The sequence below is a fragment of the Hemibagrus wyckioides genome, linkage group LG11, assembly GCF_019097595.1.
Source record: "Hemibagrus wyckioides isolate EC202008001 linkage group LG11, SWU_Hwy_1.0, whole genome shotgun sequence".
Lineage (NCBI taxonomy): Eukaryota > Metazoa > Chordata > Actinopteri > Siluriformes > Bagridae > Hemibagrus > Hemibagrus wyckioides.
Genome location: NC_080720.1, coordinates 20,997,920 through 21,016,152, shown reverse-complemented (window position 1 = coordinate 21,016,152; position 18,233 = coordinate 20,997,920). Strand labels below are relative to the sequence as shown.

General features: G+C 38.2%; 2 protein-coding genes across 4 annotated transcripts; both read left to right on the top strand.

Moving 5' to 3' along the window:
* The first annotated feature begins 5,093 nt into the window (after positions 1 to 5,093).
* LOC131362030 (calglandulin-like) lies at positions 5,094 to 8,281 on the top strand. Its single transcript, XM_058403749.1, has 5 exons — positions 5,094 to 5,243; positions 5,466 to 5,640; positions 7,145 to 7,289; positions 7,605 to 7,705; positions 8,124 to 8,281. The coding sequence occupies exons 1-5, from the start codon at positions 5,100 to 5,102 to the stop codon at positions 8,165 to 8,167; spliced, it is 609 nt and encodes a 202-aa protein (XP_058259732.1). The 5' UTR covers positions 5,094 to 5,099; the 3' UTR covers positions 8,168 to 8,281.
* Positions 8,282 to 8,558: 277 nt separating this feature from the next.
* si:ch211-161c3.5 (uncharacterized protein C3orf18) lies at positions 8,559 to 18,219 on the top strand. 3 transcript variants are annotated; one of them, XM_058403806.1, is made up of 5 exons: positions 8,559 to 9,012; positions 12,040 to 12,398; positions 12,686 to 12,711; positions 12,806 to 12,932; positions 15,420 to 18,219. In XM_058403806.1, the coding sequence occupies exons 2-5, from the start codon at positions 12,102 to 12,104 to the stop codon at positions 15,498 to 15,500; spliced, it is 531 nt and encodes a 176-aa protein (XP_058259789.1). In that variant the 5' UTR covers positions 8,559 to 9,012; positions 12,040 to 12,101; the 3' UTR covers positions 15,501 to 18,219. The 3 variants fall into 3 exon arrangements, with proteins under 3 accessions (XP_058259789.1, XP_058259788.1, XP_058259787.1); XM_058403805.1 differs by having other exon boundaries at positions 11,971 to 12,398; XM_058403804.1 differs by having other exon boundaries at positions 11,966 to 12,398.
* Positions 18,220 to 18,233: the final 14 nt, after the last annotated feature.

Below are 18,233 nucleotides of genomic sequence, written 5' to 3'. Positions count from 1 at the left end.
TCATAACGAATAGTGAGGTCCTATATCTCAGCTACTTCACTGAAGTTTCTAAATCTACTGTAAGTTAAAAACTGATGTCAGAACAACACTTAGGAAGGTACCACTTAGCTTGATTTATTAAAAAACAGCAAACAGTGCAAAATGTTATGCAATATAAGAAAGAAAAAAAAAACAGTAAACAGGCAGAGGTCAGATGGTCAGCAAACAGTATATCCAAGAACAGGCAAAGTCATGAACCAGAAGAGCAAACAAAGACAAAAGGCTTGGTATACACAGAACGCTTGGGAAACTGAACAGGTTCTTTGCTGTGAGATTGAAACTAAAAGCGGCTTATTAAGTTGCATGGTATGAATGAATCAATAGGCAACGGGTGAGATGAAATCAAAAGCCTGGTGACTGTGAATGTGGGAGTACAGGTGTGTTGTGGAAAGTGCACTCTGGTGCTGCAATGTTTGTAGGCCACAATGTGTTATGGGAAATGGAGTCTAGTGTTGAAAGAAGGATTGTGGTACAGTACAGTACAGTAGCTTATTGGCTAAGGTGTTGGACTACTGATTGGAAGGTTGTGAGTATTATAAAATAAGATAGAAATGTAATGTAATGGTGTCTGCCAAATACCAGAAATGTAAATGGTAAGTTCCAGCTTGTAAGTGATGTCACTGATCTGCTTGTAGATGTGTAGACGTGTCCAATGTTTGTGTCCAAGCAGGGTTATGTTTTCTATAGTCATGGGCTATCAAAGGTCTAAAGTGGTGATCCATACAGTCCCCTTGTTGGTATCGGAGGATAGGACCTCTATGACTGTCAGCCTTGTCTTTGTAAGCTTGGACAGGCTGATGGCTGGCTTTCCCACTCTTGCTTGCTGCGCCAGACCCACTCATCCACCGCAGGCAAGCAGGAAGAAATAAGTGGTAAGGGCTCCATTACAGGATTATTATAACATGTGTTTTGTATTGCAGGCAGCAGGAGAAGTGATAAAGTGAGGAGTTGATCACTATGTGTGAGAGAGCTAAACAGCACAAAGCTGTGTTTGTGTGTTTGTGGGTGTCTACAGGTAATCAAAGTAGTTAAAAATATATGTTGTGATAGAGTCCTTGCCACTGCATCCACCAGACACAGACCTCAGGACCTTCTCAAGTTGCACACAGCAGAAACAGTGCTTCTAGGCCTTGCTCCAAGCCCAGGTGGAGGACCTGCAGGTGCTTTGGAGCATGGTCCAGCTAGTGGGTATTCTCGCAGAGGCTGCCCATGACCAGGAGGTATTTGTAGACCTCTTGGAGCATGCCATAGAAGTACAGCTCTTGGCCTAACTAGCTGGAGTGCTCAGACCTGAAGCAGGAGATAAAGTGATCTATTTGCTACAATGTCAAGCTCTAAATTATTTGCCAAATAGCAAGGACCTTTTGAGGTCACACATCAAGTTGGGGAGGTTAACTATGAGGTAAGCTGAACAAATAGAGGTGGGCAAATCTCTTCAAACCATGAAGAGAGGTAGTCCCTGTGGCTTTGGCAACTATAGTTCTGGAGAGGGAGGCACTGGTTCCAGAGGTAAATCTAAAAACAGTGATGCAATCCATCCTGGTCCCTTATAGAGACCGCCTTTCCAAGTTCCAAATCAAAGAGGATGCTAAGTTGCAGGTACCCTTTTCCACTCTATTTGGTTTACAGCAATTCGTGGCCTTTAATTTTGGATTGTTTAAAGCCCAGACAACATTGCAGGAACGAATGCAGTCAGTGCATTAGACCAAAGACAAAGCTGCTGAGGCAAGTAACATGGTAGGTCTGATGTACCCTTGCTGGAAAGTCTTGTGGATGTACTCCTCCAAGGCCTGTTATTTAGCTGATGACAGAGGTTAGAGGATAAACTCAGCCACAGGGATACGTCATGCTGGGCAGCAGATCAGTGGCGCAGTCATAGGGTCTGTGAGGAGGGAGCCCACTGGCTTTGGCCTTATTTAACACATCCTTGAGGTCCTAGTTCTCTAGGCGTATGTCTCAGGGTTTTCAGTGGAAGTGAAGGCTAACATGATTCTGGTCTGTGTATGAAATGGCTGAGGCAGTATTGTGACCACCAATTGAGTCTGGCCTGGACAGCTAAGGGTTATGGAGCCCCATCATGTCCAGAATGACTGGGTGCTTAGAGGAGGCGGTAAATAGCAGCAGAATCTTGTGCTTGTGATGGAGTACACCAACCCACATGAGAATGGGTTTGGTGCAGGGGGTGATGATGTGTGTGATATTTTTTTGTAATACATATATTTCTTTCAGCATGTCATTAAAAAGTGAGACAGATATTTTTCCAGCTTTAATTCACTATATGAATATTCCAAAGGGTTTAAACCTGCATACATCTCTTTAAACAATCTGCAAGTCTTGGGACCACATAGGCAGTGCATTGTTTAGGTACAAAGGAACACCCTTGGATGAATGAACTTTGGTCTAATAGTCTCAACTCCAAGAGAACAAAAAAAGAAGCTGGTGAAGCAATCGGAGGCATTAGGTACCATAATATGTGTATCCACCAAAAGCTGTTATGCAAGGAAGAAGCCTCAGAAGGACAAAGATCTAGCCTGTTCTTAGGAGTGTTCTCTGATGAAACAAAAAATGACCAGTTTGACCATGGTGATCAGTGCTAAGTATGGAGAGAAAAGGGGTGAGAATTTCAATCTGAAGAATACTTATCTATAAAGTATGGGAGTGTAAGCTTCATGTTTTGGAGGTGATTTTCTGGCAAAGGGACTGGTGTATTTGAGAAAAATAATATGGGTTCTTAATGAAGGAGGATTACTTACAATTCTGAAATGAATCTTTACGACATCAGCCAGAACACTTGCTACTGACTCTGTGCATACCTTTAAATTAAAACGAAATGGTTTATGACAACAAAGTGAAGTTATTGGCTTTCACAATCCCTAACCTAAATCCCTAAGAACTGAAATAAAAATCTGAGCAAGAAGGCACCAATACCTGACGGAGTAACCCCAGTTCTGTCCGAAGAAACAGGAAAAATTATTACAGCAAAGTATTATGAGAAACTTGTTGAAGGATACCCTGAATGTTTGATTGAATTTAATCAATTAAAATGGAAATGCCACCAAACACTATCACCAAGTGAGTTTAAATCTTTGATATAGTAAATAAAAGCAAAAACACAAACCTGAAATAGTAAATAAAAGCACAAATAAATATGTCTCTTATCTGTTATTTTGAAATGTACATAAATAAATCACTTAAGTAATTTAATACAGGGAATGTATGGGGACAAAAAATTGTAGCCTAGATGTACGTAAACCTCCAGAAAGATCAGAAATGTTAACTGGTTAGAATCTGGACTATGATGCTGCTGCTCGAGTAATGATGGAGAATCATCATTTAAGAACGATAAATAAATAAATAATAGATAACCCTAGCTTTACAAAATCTTTTGTAATCTTTTTGTCAGCCGAATTATTGCCGGCTCTAAAGTGTTGCACATCATTAAAACAGATGGCTTGGCAGTATAAAAACCAATTTATAAGCCAACGTTCAGCCTCTGAAAACACATCATACTGGTTTCTAATTATTCATTGCTTCCTATGTAGAATTTGTGCTAAATCTAAATGCTAAACCAGGAATATATATTTTGCCATTTACACCACCTCGGCTTACACCGATAGATCAGTCATAACATTAAAAAACTAACCGACAGTTGAAGTGAATAATATTGATTATATTATTACACTTGCACCTTTCAAGGGGTGGGATATATTAGGCACCAAGGGAACAGTCGGTTCTCAAAGTTGATGTGTTGGAAGCAGGAAAAATGAGCAAGCATAAGGATCTGAGCAACTCTGAAAATGGAAAAATTGTGCTGGCTAGACGGCTGGGTCAGTGCATCTCCAAAACAACAAGTCTTGTGGTGTTTTTCCTGGTATACAGTGGTTAGTACCTAAGAAACTATATGTAATACAAGGAAGGACAATCGGTGAACTGAGGTCAGGGTCATGTCTTGCAAGGCTCAGTGACGTGCATGTGGGGGGCAAAAGCTAGCCCAGCTGGTCAGAGCGCACAGAAGAGGTACTGTAGCACAAATTGTTAAACAAGTTCATGCTGGCTACTGTAGTGTCAGAACACACAGTGCATCTCAGTTCACTGTGTATGAGGTTGCGTAGCCACAGACTGGTCATGCTGACCCCTATCTACTGTCCAAAAGTGCCTACAAAGGCATATAAGCATCAGAACTTGTCCTTGGAGCAACTGAAAAAGTAGGATGATCATATTATCTTTTTACACTATGTAGATAGATGGGTGCATGTGCATCGCTTACCTAGTGTGTGGGCTTGGTGGCCATCTAATCTCCACCTCAAACTCTAGTGTTCCTAGGCTCTGGATCCCAAGTACAGGAGGAAAGTGCTTTTTGTAAACAAACAAATAAATAAGTGATGATTTAAACTGAGAGATCAGAAACGGTGCTGTGATTTGAAAACAGAGTGTAAGAGACCTGGGTTGTACTCTTCCCCATTCATTTAATTTTGAAAAATTTTGCATTATAAATTTCTCTGTGTTACTGTATAGTCTGTATGTTCATATTAGATTTAAAGTTACTTTATTAAACAGATATTTGCATTACATATTAGTGCAGGTGTTATAATATTAAGATGAATGTTAAAATGTCAAAGGTAAAACCCCCAAAGTTCCTCTTGTCTAGTAATCAGCCAAACTAACAAAAAAAAAGACCCTTTCTAAGATGAAGCTCTTTCAAAACAATTAATGTGATGGAATAATCTTTCTAATGATGGCCACAGTTGGTATGAACTGGAAATAGAAACCTAATGATTCACTTATTCCTTTATTTGGTAAGCTGTATATCCAACACTGTCTTGGGAAAGAGGGTAGTCTAAAGCACCTGCTGAGACTGACATAAAAGAAAAGTTCCCAATTCCCAAAGAGGGACAAAGATTTACCCAACCTTATTCTAATAGTTCATCTAATCAGATGACTTTTAACACAAACTGCACTATGAACTAAATACTTAAGTGTAATTTAGGCTATGAATTTACTCTCAACAGTACTTGAAGTAGGTGTATTACTCCGAGTGCAGAGCAGGCAAATGCTCTCTGATGTATCTTTTAGATACTATTTATAGTGTGTACAAAAATCTCATGGGACAATTTAATATGACATTGCCCACAAGTTTTAAGACTCCATCACTACTCCAGCAGAACAGCACACAGAAGCTACCAGTCTTTGAACCGGACAAAATGGTAAGCATTTTTATTGTTATATCCTACATATTATGTCTAAAACGTATGATTATTTCCATTAGGTTGTATAGCTCTGTGATATTTCTTCAATGTATTTTGAGATATACACTCACTAGAGTTACTAGTTTATTCTGTACCACATATGTGTGGCTTGTGTGTAATAAATAAAGAATCTGGTTGATCAGATGTACTTATTTACAGTAAATGACGTTCTCATTTTAGGCAAGCAAACTGACTACAGAGCAGATTACAGAGTATAAAGGTGTGTTTGAAATGTTTGACGAAGAGGGGAATGGGGATGTGAAGACACAAGAGCTGGAGAGGCTGATGAGTTTGATGGGAATCAACCCGACAAAGCGGGAGCTAAGTCAAATGGCCAAAGATGTGGATAAAGATGGTAAGATTAATAATAAGATGTAGCCTCTGCCTCTGTTGTATTTCTCACCATATATTTGCACATCTGTAAAGCAGCTTTTTATAAAAAAAAATTTCCGGCATAACAGTTGTTAAATTTGTCAAAATTCAGTTAATTTCATGCATCCATTTATGAACTAGTTATTACACATGGAGTCTATCACAGGACACTCAAGGCACAAGGCAGGAGACACACTGGACAGGGTGCCAACACACACACATTTACACACTGTGGACAATTTAGAGATGCCTTTCAGCCCATAACATATGTCTTTGGACTGGGGGAGGAAACCTTGGGGGTTTACGTGGAGTAAACTTCAAATTAAATAAATTCAATTAAATAAAAAGTTATCTATACATATAATACTGTTTATAGAGCAGAATTAGAGAATTACAGCTGCTATAAAGGAAACACCCTGTACACAGAAAACACAACAATCACAATGTAGTGCATTTTTTCTCCTTCTCTCTCTCTCTCTCTCTCTCTCTCTCTCTCTCTCAAATATTTCTGAGGCTTTATATTTCAGCCAGTTAATTTAAGCACTCTTCAAATTGAGTTTTGTAAACAGGGAAGTATAAGAGGATTATACTGAATGAGTGGTGGGATTTAGGATTTCACCACATGTGGGTGACCGTTTGACCCCAGGCTGCCTTTAAAAAAAGCAAATTATCGCCATCTACAGGCCAGGGAAAGGATTAAGACATGGGTTATGTCAGTTTTAGAAATTTTTTAAAAAGTTATATTTAAATGTAAGTTTTTTTGTATTTAGTAAAAAGCTTGCTACAATATAAATAATTAATACAACAAAACACAACATATACAGCACAAAAATGACATGTGTTCATAGCAAGCATCTAAAAAAGGTTAAAATAGTCATGTTCAATAAAATTCAATAAAATCTTGTTTTTGAATCTTTGTGTAAATTAGTAATAATTAAAGTAATAATTATGCTAATACAGTCAGTAATTATCTTTTGTACAGGGGTCAGGGTGTTTTTGAGCCAGTTCTGGAACTAATATGTTATGCTTATACATGTAGATATCATGCCTAGACATATGTAGATATTCTGCCTAGCTAGCTTAATTTACATTTGAGCCAATACCTTAAAGAGAAAAGACATCATCTAAAACTTAAATTGCTTGCATATGTACGAAACAGACAAAAAGGCCCCAGTGAATGCAGTTTAATGTATTTCTGTATAACTTGTTTCGCACCCATTGCCTTTATAACTACCTGCAACCTCATTTATTATTTTCACATAAAATGGAAACAATAGCACAAGCTTTGGAACATTGTCTTGCTTCCTTAGTTTTTAAAAGCAACTTTGGATCTTTTTCAATGTCCCAGTTGAATCATTTATCTGCCTTATTTTATTATCAGTGCAAATCATATTGTAAAATTGGCATGAAAATGTGCTGTTTTATTGCTGTTATTCTGGTTCATTTGATTATTTTGTAAATACCACCATTTTTTTTTACTTTTACAGGCAAAGGCACCTTTAACTGTGACAGGTTTCTGGGTCTTATGGCTCTTTACCATGAGAGAGCTAAAAACCAAGATACTGAGCTTCGAGCTGCCTTTAAAGTGTTTGATAAGGAGGCCAAGGGCTACATTGACTGGAATACACTCAAGTAAATTAATGACCAATCTTATTCAGATTGACAATACTCTAAATCATTTCACAACAGCTCTGTTGCAACTACTGCTCATGGTTCTAGCTTTTTTATACAATAAAGACTTTATCGGACAGAACAACCTGTAAGGAATTAATATGTTTTTGCCTACTGTTTCAACATACATTAGAGATACATTATATAGCATATAAAAGTGAATGAAGACTTGCTTTATTTAGGTTACATGTATTATGCCAGTTATTCCTGAAACCTTGATGATGCATAACATGTATCCTAATTATTTAGTATGAACTTCCTCATAACTGTGTGCAGGTATGTGTTGATGAATGCTGGTGAGCCTCTCAATGAAGAAGAGGCAGAACAGATGATGAAGGAGGCTGACAAAGATAGAGATGGAACAATTGATTATGAGGGTGATTAAGCACTTCTCCATAACAAAAATGACATTTTTTTGTTCAACATAACAATTAATACTTGTCTATATTTTGTTTTACACAACACATTTTTACGCTTCCCTTGTCTTGAAGTACCCCCTTTCTTGCACATTTTAGTTCCGTCCCTAGTCAACAACAACTCAGAAAGAGTGATACTTAGGTGATGAGTCAGTGTTGAGAGCAGGGAAATCACTAAAATGTGCAGGCCAGGGGATCTCATTGATCAGGGTTGGAAATTTAGGGAGCTTGTCAAAACCATAACCAAATACAGATTACTTACACCATGGTTTCATTAGAGCATCATTTTATTAGTCTCAATGACAGATTACTGATATACTGAAATACCTGTGTATATTCAAAAATATTCCTCTAAAAATACATTTATTACATTTTTCAGAATTTGTTGCCATGATGACTGGAGACTCTTTCAAGATGACTTGAAACTCAAATTGGAGAAGCATGTGGATGAACACTGAAATGTAATGTAATTGCAGATATCAGCAACTGTATGCTTGAATTAAAGGATTATTAGGACTCCATTTTGTTTAACGTTTTACTGATATCGAACCTCATTATACAAGTCATAAAATATGTGCAACGATTTTTTACCTCTAGGATATGATAAATATATATATATATATATATATATATATATATATATATATATATATATATATATATATATATATATACACACACAAAACACCCTTACATGCCAGTAAGGGGTTAATATCCCTGAACCCACGTCCACCACGGTCATGGCATTAAGCGAGCTTAGCCATGAAATCTCATCCCGTTATGAGTGAAGGATGTGTACTGCAACCAATCATGGCCTGGCATCGTGCTACAACTGACCAATCGGAACACACGAAGACGCTGGGAATAGGGTGGGACTTGGAGCTAAAGATCAAACCGCCTACTAGCATACTAAAGAGTGTGTTAAAACAGTTAATCGGTATAGGTAGCGCACTAGTTTTACATACTTTGTAGAATGGTAGTATACGTTGTCAGACGTAGCCTGTAGTCAAGGCTTGTAGCATCCATATGACGGCCTATGTTTATTCAGGAATAGAGAGCAATGGGAGGAAAAGCGGGGCAATAGAAATGGACGAGGGAAGCATGAGACAGTGTTGGGTTTGAAAGCTGTTTTGTATTTCATTTATATTGCTTTGCTGAGCACTTTTTCCCTGTTGAGGTACAACCGAGAAGGAAGACAGTCCACTTTTTTCTCACGTTCAGCGCTGTGTTGTCATATAATCCGCCTCCCTACTGTTCTTTATCATGAGGTGAGTGTGTACTTGTAATAATATAAAACGGTTGTCCATTTATAATGGCTATGTCATCCTAGCACTAATGTTTTGGCTGGCAAACCTGCATCATATGACTGACACATTTAGACGCTACGTTATAGCGTAACTATCTTTGTCCTGTGCTTATCGCTGATTGGTCGAGATGAGACGCTTCATCAGGCCTTGGCAATCGTGATTGGCTGACAGCTTCACATGTTCTTTATTAAGCATAATCAGCAACATCATCATCATCATCCGGGTACACACATACACATTGAAGGCATGAGACTGAGCAGAGTGTAGGGATATCTCCGTTAAAGGAACACACATTAAACATGTCTGTATTTAAATATTTTATTTAGATATGCTTAATTATACCTCCAGCGTCCTGGGTTCGAGTCTCACTCCCGCGGTGGGTTTGGTGGGTTTCCTCCGGGTGCTCCGGTTTCCTCCCACAGTCCAAAGACATGCTGCTAGGCTGACTGAAGTCTCTAAATTGTCCGTAGTGTGTGATTGCCTGAGTGAATGAATGAATGAGTGTGTGTGTGTGTGTCCTCTTTGATGGTTTGGCACTCCATCCAGGGTGTATCCTGCCTTGATGCTCGATGACACCTGAGATAGGCACAGGCAGTGGTGTAACAGGGGCATCCTTTTCCCATTCAATGTTCAGTGTCAACTTAATGAGAACTCCAGCATAGTGATAGTGCCAGTAGTGCTTAGTGGTTAAGGCGTCAGGTTACTGCTCAGAAGGTTGTGAGTTTGAATTCCAGGTCCACCAAGCTGCCTCTGCTGGGCCGCTGAGCATTACTCAGTCACTAGGGCATCTGCTAAATACTATGAATATATAGAAATATTTTTCTGTGAGCCCAGACTTGGGTTGGGAGTCATGTTAATAATAAAAAGCCAATGTGGTGGATGTTGATAATTATGTACATAATCAAGTCAACTGGTCATTTCTTTATTTCTGACAGCAAGGCAAAAAAGAAGGTTTTTTTTAATCGCATGTTGAGCAGTTAACTGGGGATCACTGGTCCAAACAGATACTTTGTTTTACACAACTCAAATTTGTACCTTGAGTTTCGAAATGTTTTGTGCTCTAGAGTAGGCTAAGATGTGCAGAGTTCTATTCATAAATCAAATATAATTGAATCAGTGTTCACTCCAACAGTATTAAATGGGATGAATAAAGTATCTGTCTGTCTGTCTGTCTGTCTGTCTGTCTGTCTGTCTTCCGATAGATAGATAGATAGATAGATAGATAGATAGATAGATAGATAGATAGATAGATGGATAGATAGATGGATAGATTATCTATCTATCTAATAGTCGTGTCAGGAAAATGCTACAACACTGTGGAGGTCACTGTGGGATCACAGTAGTTTACACTCAGAAAAAAAAGGTTCTATGTATGGTTATCATTTCTGTTTTTTTTGTTGTTTGTTTGTTTGTTTTATTTTTACTTATTTATTTATTTTTTAAAAAAACCTTGTTTTGTAGCGTTCTCACCAAGAACACAAACTGTAGACGCTTTTACACAGAAAAGCCATTAGTATTAATTTTACTCAAGATGATAGTGAAATATGTGGGAGGTTGTTTGACTTTAATGTGTACCATGTAACATACTGGCAGTTACCCTCCACACGCACTGTTTAACCAGAGAAGATAAGAGAAGAGAAAGTGCTTTCATGAGAAAAAATGAGACTGAGAGAAAAAAAACAGACACAAAGGCTAGGTGCAGGTAGCTGTGCATTGTCTTACGAAACACTCGTTCCTTTCGCGGGCCTTTTTTCTGCGTACTGTCTTTCCTGGGTACAGCATCACCGCTGGCGCTGGCACTCTTTCTCACCCCCATCTTATACCCACATCCTGTCACAACCCCCATTGCTGCCCAGCTGTCTAAGGGTGGGGGACAAGGGGAAGTTAACCATGCAGAGAGGTGAAAACACACACCTATTGTAACACAGTGTCACTAGTCAGTCCGTCCAACTGCATGTCCTTGCATGCATACTTGCTTACATGTATTACTATCCTGGTCTAACCCAGGGGTTAAGCTGATGTTAAGCCTAGCAAGTTCATTCGGTGAACTTATGATATTTAAGTAATCACAACTGAAGGTCAAATGTGTTGAAAAACCTCTCATATGAAACTGTGTGTATATTCAAATGCATGCCATATTTATAACACACATTTTGCCAAATAAAAATTAAGCCACTTATACCTTGCATCTCATAGTATTGAAGTGTAAAATGCAGTGTACATGGATTTTAGTGTAAACCTAAATCTACTGCAAACCCCAGCATAATCAGAATCCTAATACAAAAACGTCTAAGTCGAATTCTAATGTACACTGCTGCTGCAAACCATATGTAATGAAGAATTAAGCATATAATGTTTTTAGGATATTTCAGCATTCTTAGTAAATACTCTCTGGAAAATAAAACTCACTGCTTAATGCTTTGAGGAGTGTATGCATCAGAAGAATTTAGCAAGAAGATGTGAATGAAAAGCAGGAAAAGCAGCTTGTGGTTAGAGAGATTCTAACCTTCATTCACACCAAGCCTGGTCTCATGTCTACAGCATCTCCACTTCTCTATTTTAAGCCTCAAACCTCTTTCCTGCCCCAGCATCCAGCCCCCGCGTCCACACACATCCTAACGGCTGTGATGTGGAAGGAAGCTGTGCTCTTGCCAGTGCTATCACACATTCTCAAGCATCCATGACCACAGAGTGTTTTTAGAGTATGCACACACACACACACAGACACATCACTGACTTACTGTCTATGTTTAAATATCAAGGAATTGGTACAGTCTGTTCACTGAGATTTTTTTCATTAACACTGAAATAAACTATTTAGGTAAATGTTTCTGCATGGTTGTTTTGTTTATTATATGTTAGTACTGAATAGCGTACATAATAATTCTCTATTTTCTTTTAACCTTCCTCTGAGGTAAGAAGCTAAGATGGCTTCACTGAGCCAGAAGGTGTGATGTAACATTATTTGACGAACACCACGTTTTGCAGGATGGCTGAGGACTGACCCAAACAATCATCTCCATCACCACCAGCTCCTCCATCCCAGGGCCATGTCTCTGACAACAGTCAAAACTAATTTCTTCAGTCCATCCTTAGAATATACCCCAGTCTCTGTTCGTACACTTGTCCCTACTCTTTCAAGCCCCATCCTTATCAGTTCAGTGGAGAGCAGGACAGTGCAGGACAATGCTACCTATAAAGCCAACTTCCCCACCATCACTGTACCAGCCAATGAGACGGGCTTCAACTCCACGCAGCTCCCAATGGCATCGGTGTATGGTGCTGGTATGGGCATGGTCCTCATGCCCTTTGGCATAATCAGTATTGTCGGACTGGCTGTTGTTGTGGTGAGGATGTTATGTTTGTCTGGATAATGTGGCCTGATTGCTAAATCTTTGATGTTTGTAGTCCTCCTAAACTGATTTATGTTTTGCTAAAATGAATGAACAGTCTAGTTAAAACTACTTCTAATATTGAAAAACGCATTAAATTGGGACAACAATGCTAATAATATGTAATCTACTGTGCTTTCTTCATGCTCTTTGTGTATAGTTAGTTATTAGTCAGAGATATTTCTAAATACTAATAAAGTACTAATTTAAGTTCTTCTCTACCTATTCTTTTCTGTTTACAGATGCTGTACATAAGGAAAAAGAAAAGGTGAGAAAACATTGCATCACTGGTCTACTTTTTAGCATTTTCAGTAATTTGCAAGATGTGACAAACATAACACTGATACATTTTTTGGGTGCAGACTGGAGAAGCTGAGGCACCAGCTGATGCCCATGTATAACTTTGACCCAGCCGAGGAGCAGGATGACCTGGAACAGGAACTTCTGGACCACGGCCGAGACGGCAGCCCGGCAGGACCAAATTCCAAAGTAAGTATAACATAATTGTCTATATTATTTTTGATATATTAAAAATATTATTTATGATTAAGGCTAAAAGCTTTAATATTCCTTACATTTTTTTAAGCATTTCATTTCTCCATACTTGTCCTCTGTTAAGTCATTAAGGGCATCTACTTTATTTATATCAGAGGTCATTTCAAAAATACCAAGAGACAGATTTATTTTAGCTTTTATTTACCGTATCAAATTTTAGTGGTTTGAATATCATTGCTTTTTAAGTGTAAATGCTTGGAGTAGCTGTTCACAAGCTTCTCATGATACTTTGCTGGATTTTTCTTTTTTGCTTAAAGAGTTCCACTTTGCTACCTTTTGAACACTTCTGATAAATCTTTGGAGGTATGCTTGGGTTCCTCTTGCAACCAAGTTTGAACTTTCAGGCTGATGTTTGAGGTGTTGTTTCAGTATTTCTAAACTTTTCTTGATGCCACGTGTTTTCTGATGTGTACCAGACACTTTTCTTAAATACGCCTACATAATGATGCTGCCATCCCCATGCTTCACAGTTGAGATGTTCTTCTTTAAATGAAAAGCCTCAACTTTTTTTCTATACTGTTAAATATTTGTTTGATCTGACCAGAGAACACCCCTAAAAAGGATAATGATGACCTGCGATTTGTTAATGCAGTTTCGCAGTAAGAGCAGTTGTCGTTAAATCAGTTTTCTATTTGTATAGAGTGTTTAACAACGGACAATGTCATAAAGCATAAAAATAATAGATATTCCATATATACATTTTTATATAGATATAGACAGTGGCCAGGAAAAACTCCCTGAGATGACATGAGGAAAAAACCCTTAGAGGAACCAAACACAATAGAACTGTTTAAAGAGACGGTCAACTTGGTGTATATAAACATTTGACCCACTGGAATTCTCATATAGTTAATTTAAGCTGAAGTAAATCTGTCTCTATGCAGTTGTTTACCTCTGACTAGTAATTGCCTTGACAAAAAAATCTTTGATAACATAAAATATGTGGAGTTGTGAAAATCTGAGACTGAATATCTGTAGCCTAGCTGTGTGTCTTATATATATATATATAACCCGGTTCCCTGAGAAAGGGAATGAGATGCTGCATCATGGCGTTGAAGCAAATGTGGAAAAATGCCAATTGTGGTGAGCCACGTGAGGTCAGGTGATGTAGTAGGGAATGCAACACTGCGTCTATGGGATCATCAGTATTATCTCCGCCACACTGAGGAAGAATGCCTGCCCAACAAGGCTGTGTAGCATTAGCAGAGACAATTGTTGAGTTCAGACAGGACCAGACTATCCCTGAAGGACCTGGGATCCTTGGGTTGAGTCCATGTCCAAACTATAAAACCTGATGAATGTGTACAGAGAAGACCAGACTGCCATAGCACAAACATCGCATGACATGACCTGGATGAGCAGGGAGAGATAACTCGCTGCTATGCTTATGGACCTGCATGCATACCCACATCTAAGAGCCGGCTACAGACAGCATTAGGTCCTCGTTTGGATCAGAAGAGATCACAGTACAGTATACTTTCTGTATCCAGAACAGCACCCTCTGATTTGGTAAAGAGGGTGAGAGATAGGAGAATAACTATCAAGCTCTGCCTCCACTAACTTAACCTGCAAGCTCTATGATCGGAGTCACCGGACCACCTCGGCACACACGGGACCTAAGCCACAGGGTGCAGAAGCCTGACTCCCATCACTTTTTTCTTTTTCCGAAAAGAGAGCCGGACAAGAGCGTTTTCATTGAGAAACACTTTCGATGAACACGGTCAGCCCCCTTGAGGACTGACCGAGCGTACTCTGTTCCCAAATCTAGAAGCTGAGTCTTGTCAACTAGATTTCTTTCTAGTAGAAATGTTTCACTACTCATCTGAGCAGCGTCTTCAGTCTGAATAGACAAAGAGATTCCTAAAGACAAAAAGCTGGGGATTTACTATCACTGAATTTCCACACATGCTTCAGATACTGGTCTCTGTCAAGCATTACTATGTGGTCTTTTTATAGCACATTTTAAGAATGGGGGAAGGACAGCAGTGTTAGAGTACAAAGTTTATAATAAGATCAGAATTCTGGGTTAGGTTTAGGTTTAGATTTGTTATTTTTTTTAGCTCATCTGAAGAAACAATTTACAAAGTACAATTTACATTGTAAATTTCCCATAGGGATGAATAAAGTATCTATCTATCTATCTATCTATCTATCTATCTATCTATCTATCTATCTATCTATCTATCTATTCTTGCAACATCTTAGAACATGCTTAAAGGAGTGTGTGACACTGCCCTCTTCTCTACACAAACTAACCCAATTGGTTAGTTTTCTGGTTTGTTACATTCCAGAAAGTGCCATTTTATTTTTTATTGCAATTTGATCTTCCAGTGTACAATTACCTTACAATTCCCATTACATCTAATTTGTGTAACAGTAACAGGCTCTAGCTCGCACTGCACTCTTCTCTATCATTCTCAGACTTTGACAGCGGGTCAGGGTGGCGCTCAGATGGCCAGTCGACTGGTCTTTACGGACGTTGCCGATGCTATGAATGTATGATGTCGGTCCTGCAGCATAGATGAAGATTGAGAAACATCATGGAGACAATGGGAACGTTCCAGCTTCGTATTTTTACACACGGCTGGAGTCAGACGTCGATTTAGCAATCGTCTGTAGACTATAAGGGAAGTTTCAGACTATCTTTAGGAAAGATTAGGTTACATTTGCTGTATTTAAAAAAGGAAGTGGCATTTCTGTACAGTTTGTAGAAAAGCCTATTTAATTTCTTTCTATCGATCTTTTTGAAATGGATTGTTTCAGACCTTGTTTAATACTATATACATACAATATATGTCTACGTGTATGTGTTTCTAGAAGTGTTCATTAAGGACATTTAGTAATAATTGCTTTTTGTTCATGAATAGGATTTGCATGCATTTTTGGATAGGACATGTACACAATCACTGCATTACACAATTCAAATGCTCCAGTTATTTATATTCATTTTATTGTTCTGAACCATGTTTCTGATCAATACATTTTAGCCTACTTTTATTTGTCTAACGTTTGAAATGTCTATAGTAATGTTATTTGTAACAAAGCAGCACTACACAGTCCCTCCAGGATTTTGCAATTTTTGAGATCACAGATATTAATGCAAAATGATAAGGATATTTAAAGAAGCTTGCAAATGTTTTTCAAAATTACAGAGGATTTTATGCAGATTAGGGCCAAGACGTGTTGTGTGACGTAATCACAACACACATTCACCCAAAGCATCTTTACTGGTTTAAAAGAAACATCTTGTGCCTTCACTTTTTAAAATTCAAGTTGTTTTCTGTAAAAAAGAAAGAAAGAAAAGAAAATCTGTAATTTGCTTTGCTTCCACCAATTCAAGTTTTTCTGGAGATCCTGGAGGGACTGAGTAATCTAGATGTAGATTAATGAGGTGACAGCGGAAAGGAAAAAACTCCCTGAGGAAGCGTGAGGAAGAAAACTTGGGTCTTTTGGGTGATGCAGGGTAGTGGCATTATAAATAATTATTTTTCTTCAACTGTACATTATGTATGTTTGAAATGATTGTACATGTAATTATATTTGGAATAATATTCATGGAGTAAGCACAGGACAGCTTTTAATGGCTACAACAACAGTTTTTAAAAGTACAAATGATGGATAAAGGTTTTGTGATTAACCATGAAGTCTTTTCTCCAAAGTTGCAAGGATCATTTTCATTACAGTCGAGGGACATTCTTTCTTCGAGTGTGTAAAAATAGAGTAGAAGTGGTTGGGGAATTTGACACACATTTTCTCTACCATAGCACAAACCACAGCTTCCCGAACTTTTTACTTCTTATTTCTCTGCTGTTTGCATCATATTGTTCTTATCAGCTGCTCGACACTGTACAACAATCTTCCTTTGACACAAACCTTACCCAGATCCCAAATGCACACTTTTTAACTGTATTTATAGAAAGAGAGAGGCGATTCCTATTCCTGTTTTATGCAAGCTCTCAAAGACAACAGGTATGAAAAAGGGAGACAGGTTATTTCACCTGAAAAGTATCACCACTGAAATCTAAAGCTTTCTATAGAAGAGTTTCTGTGAAACTGCGTCAGTGCTACACAAGCAGGCCACAATGATTTTCAAAGTAACCGTAATGCCAGTTCATGGCCCTGTTTGAACTGGTGTGAATGAAAACAACAAAGAGGCACTAAGAGTAACATACACTACCAGTCAAAAGTTTGGACAGACCTTTTAATTCAGTGTTTTTTGTTTAGGGATTTATTTTCTACATTCTAGAACAATACTGGAGATTTCAAAACTATGAAATAACACACATGGATTTAAGTAATCCATATGTAATGACAACAAAAAACAGTCAGTTGTTATTTTAAGACACGAAGGTCAGGTGTTCTGGAATAGTTCTTGCAAGAACAGTATTGTCAAGTGCATTTGCAAAACCCATCAAGCACCATGATGAAACTGGCTCACATGAAGACCATCCCAGGAAAGCAAGACCAAAATTTACCTCTGCTGCAGAGGAGAAGTTCATTTAGAGTTACCAGCCTCAGAAATCACCAATTAACAGCACCTCAGATTAGAGCCATTATGAAGGCTTTACAGAGCATCAGTAGCAGACATATCTCAATATCAACTGTTCAAAGGACATTATTGTGTATTTCGGCCACCTTCAGCATTGTTTTACAATGTAGAAAGAAATAAACCTCAGGAAAGACCATGGAATTAGAAGGTGTGTCCAAACTTTTGACTGGTAGTGTAATAATTAACATAATAGTTTAACACTCAATGGCATGTATGTAGTTACGTACTACCATTAGAATATAAGCAACTTTTCTCTGTTCACAATGAATAGAAATGATGGGGCATTATTTTCATCTTTCTAGTATATTCTTGTGCACTTGCCCTGAAATGTGCTTCCTTCCTTTCTTCCTTCTCATACTCTAGAGTGTGGGTGCTGTGTTTGCTTGCTTCCTTGCACAACAAGGAGTGTAATAATTGTTGTTTCAAACAGATTCATCTTTTAGAAAATTCTCTTGAGGATCATTTTTATGTTATGTTTGTCTGTATATGTACTGTGTGTGCGTGTGTGTGCGTGTGTGTGTGCACACTACTATGGATACAATTGTCCGTAGCAGTGTTCCACACTCTCTAAAACCAGCAGAATTACAAACAGTTTGTAATGTGTGTGACCTGTGATACCATAAAAAAATAAAATAAAATAAAAAAAACCATATGGACTGTTCATGAAGATTTGATCATTATTTTTT

Excerpts from the sequence above, each read along its gene's own strand:
- LOC131362030 (XM_058403749.1), top strand. The coding sequence starts at position 5,100 with ATGTATCTTTTAGATACTATTTATAGTGTGTACAAAAATCTCATGGGA. Across the intron at positions 5,244-5,465 it reads TCTTTGAACCGGACAAAATG|GCAAGCAAACTGACTACAGA; the intron begins GTAAGCATTTTT and ends TTCTCATTTTAG. Across the intron at positions 5,641-7,144 it reads CAAAGATGTGGATAAAGATG|GCAAAGGCACCTTTAACTGT; the intron begins GTAAGATTAATA and ends TTACTTTTACAG.
- si:ch211-161c3.5 (XM_058403806.1), top strand. The coding sequence starts at position 12,102 with ATGTCTCTGACAACAGTCAAAACTAATTTCTTCAGTCCATCCTTAGAA. Across the intron at positions 12,712-12,805 it reads TACATAAGGAAAAAGAAAAG|ACTGGAGAAGCTGAGGCACC; the intron begins GTGAGAAAACAT and ends TTTTGGGTGCAG. Across the intron at positions 12,933-15,419 it reads CGGCAGGACCAAATTCCAAA|ACTTTGACAGCGGGTCAGGG; the intron begins GTAAGTATAACA and ends TATCATTCTCAG.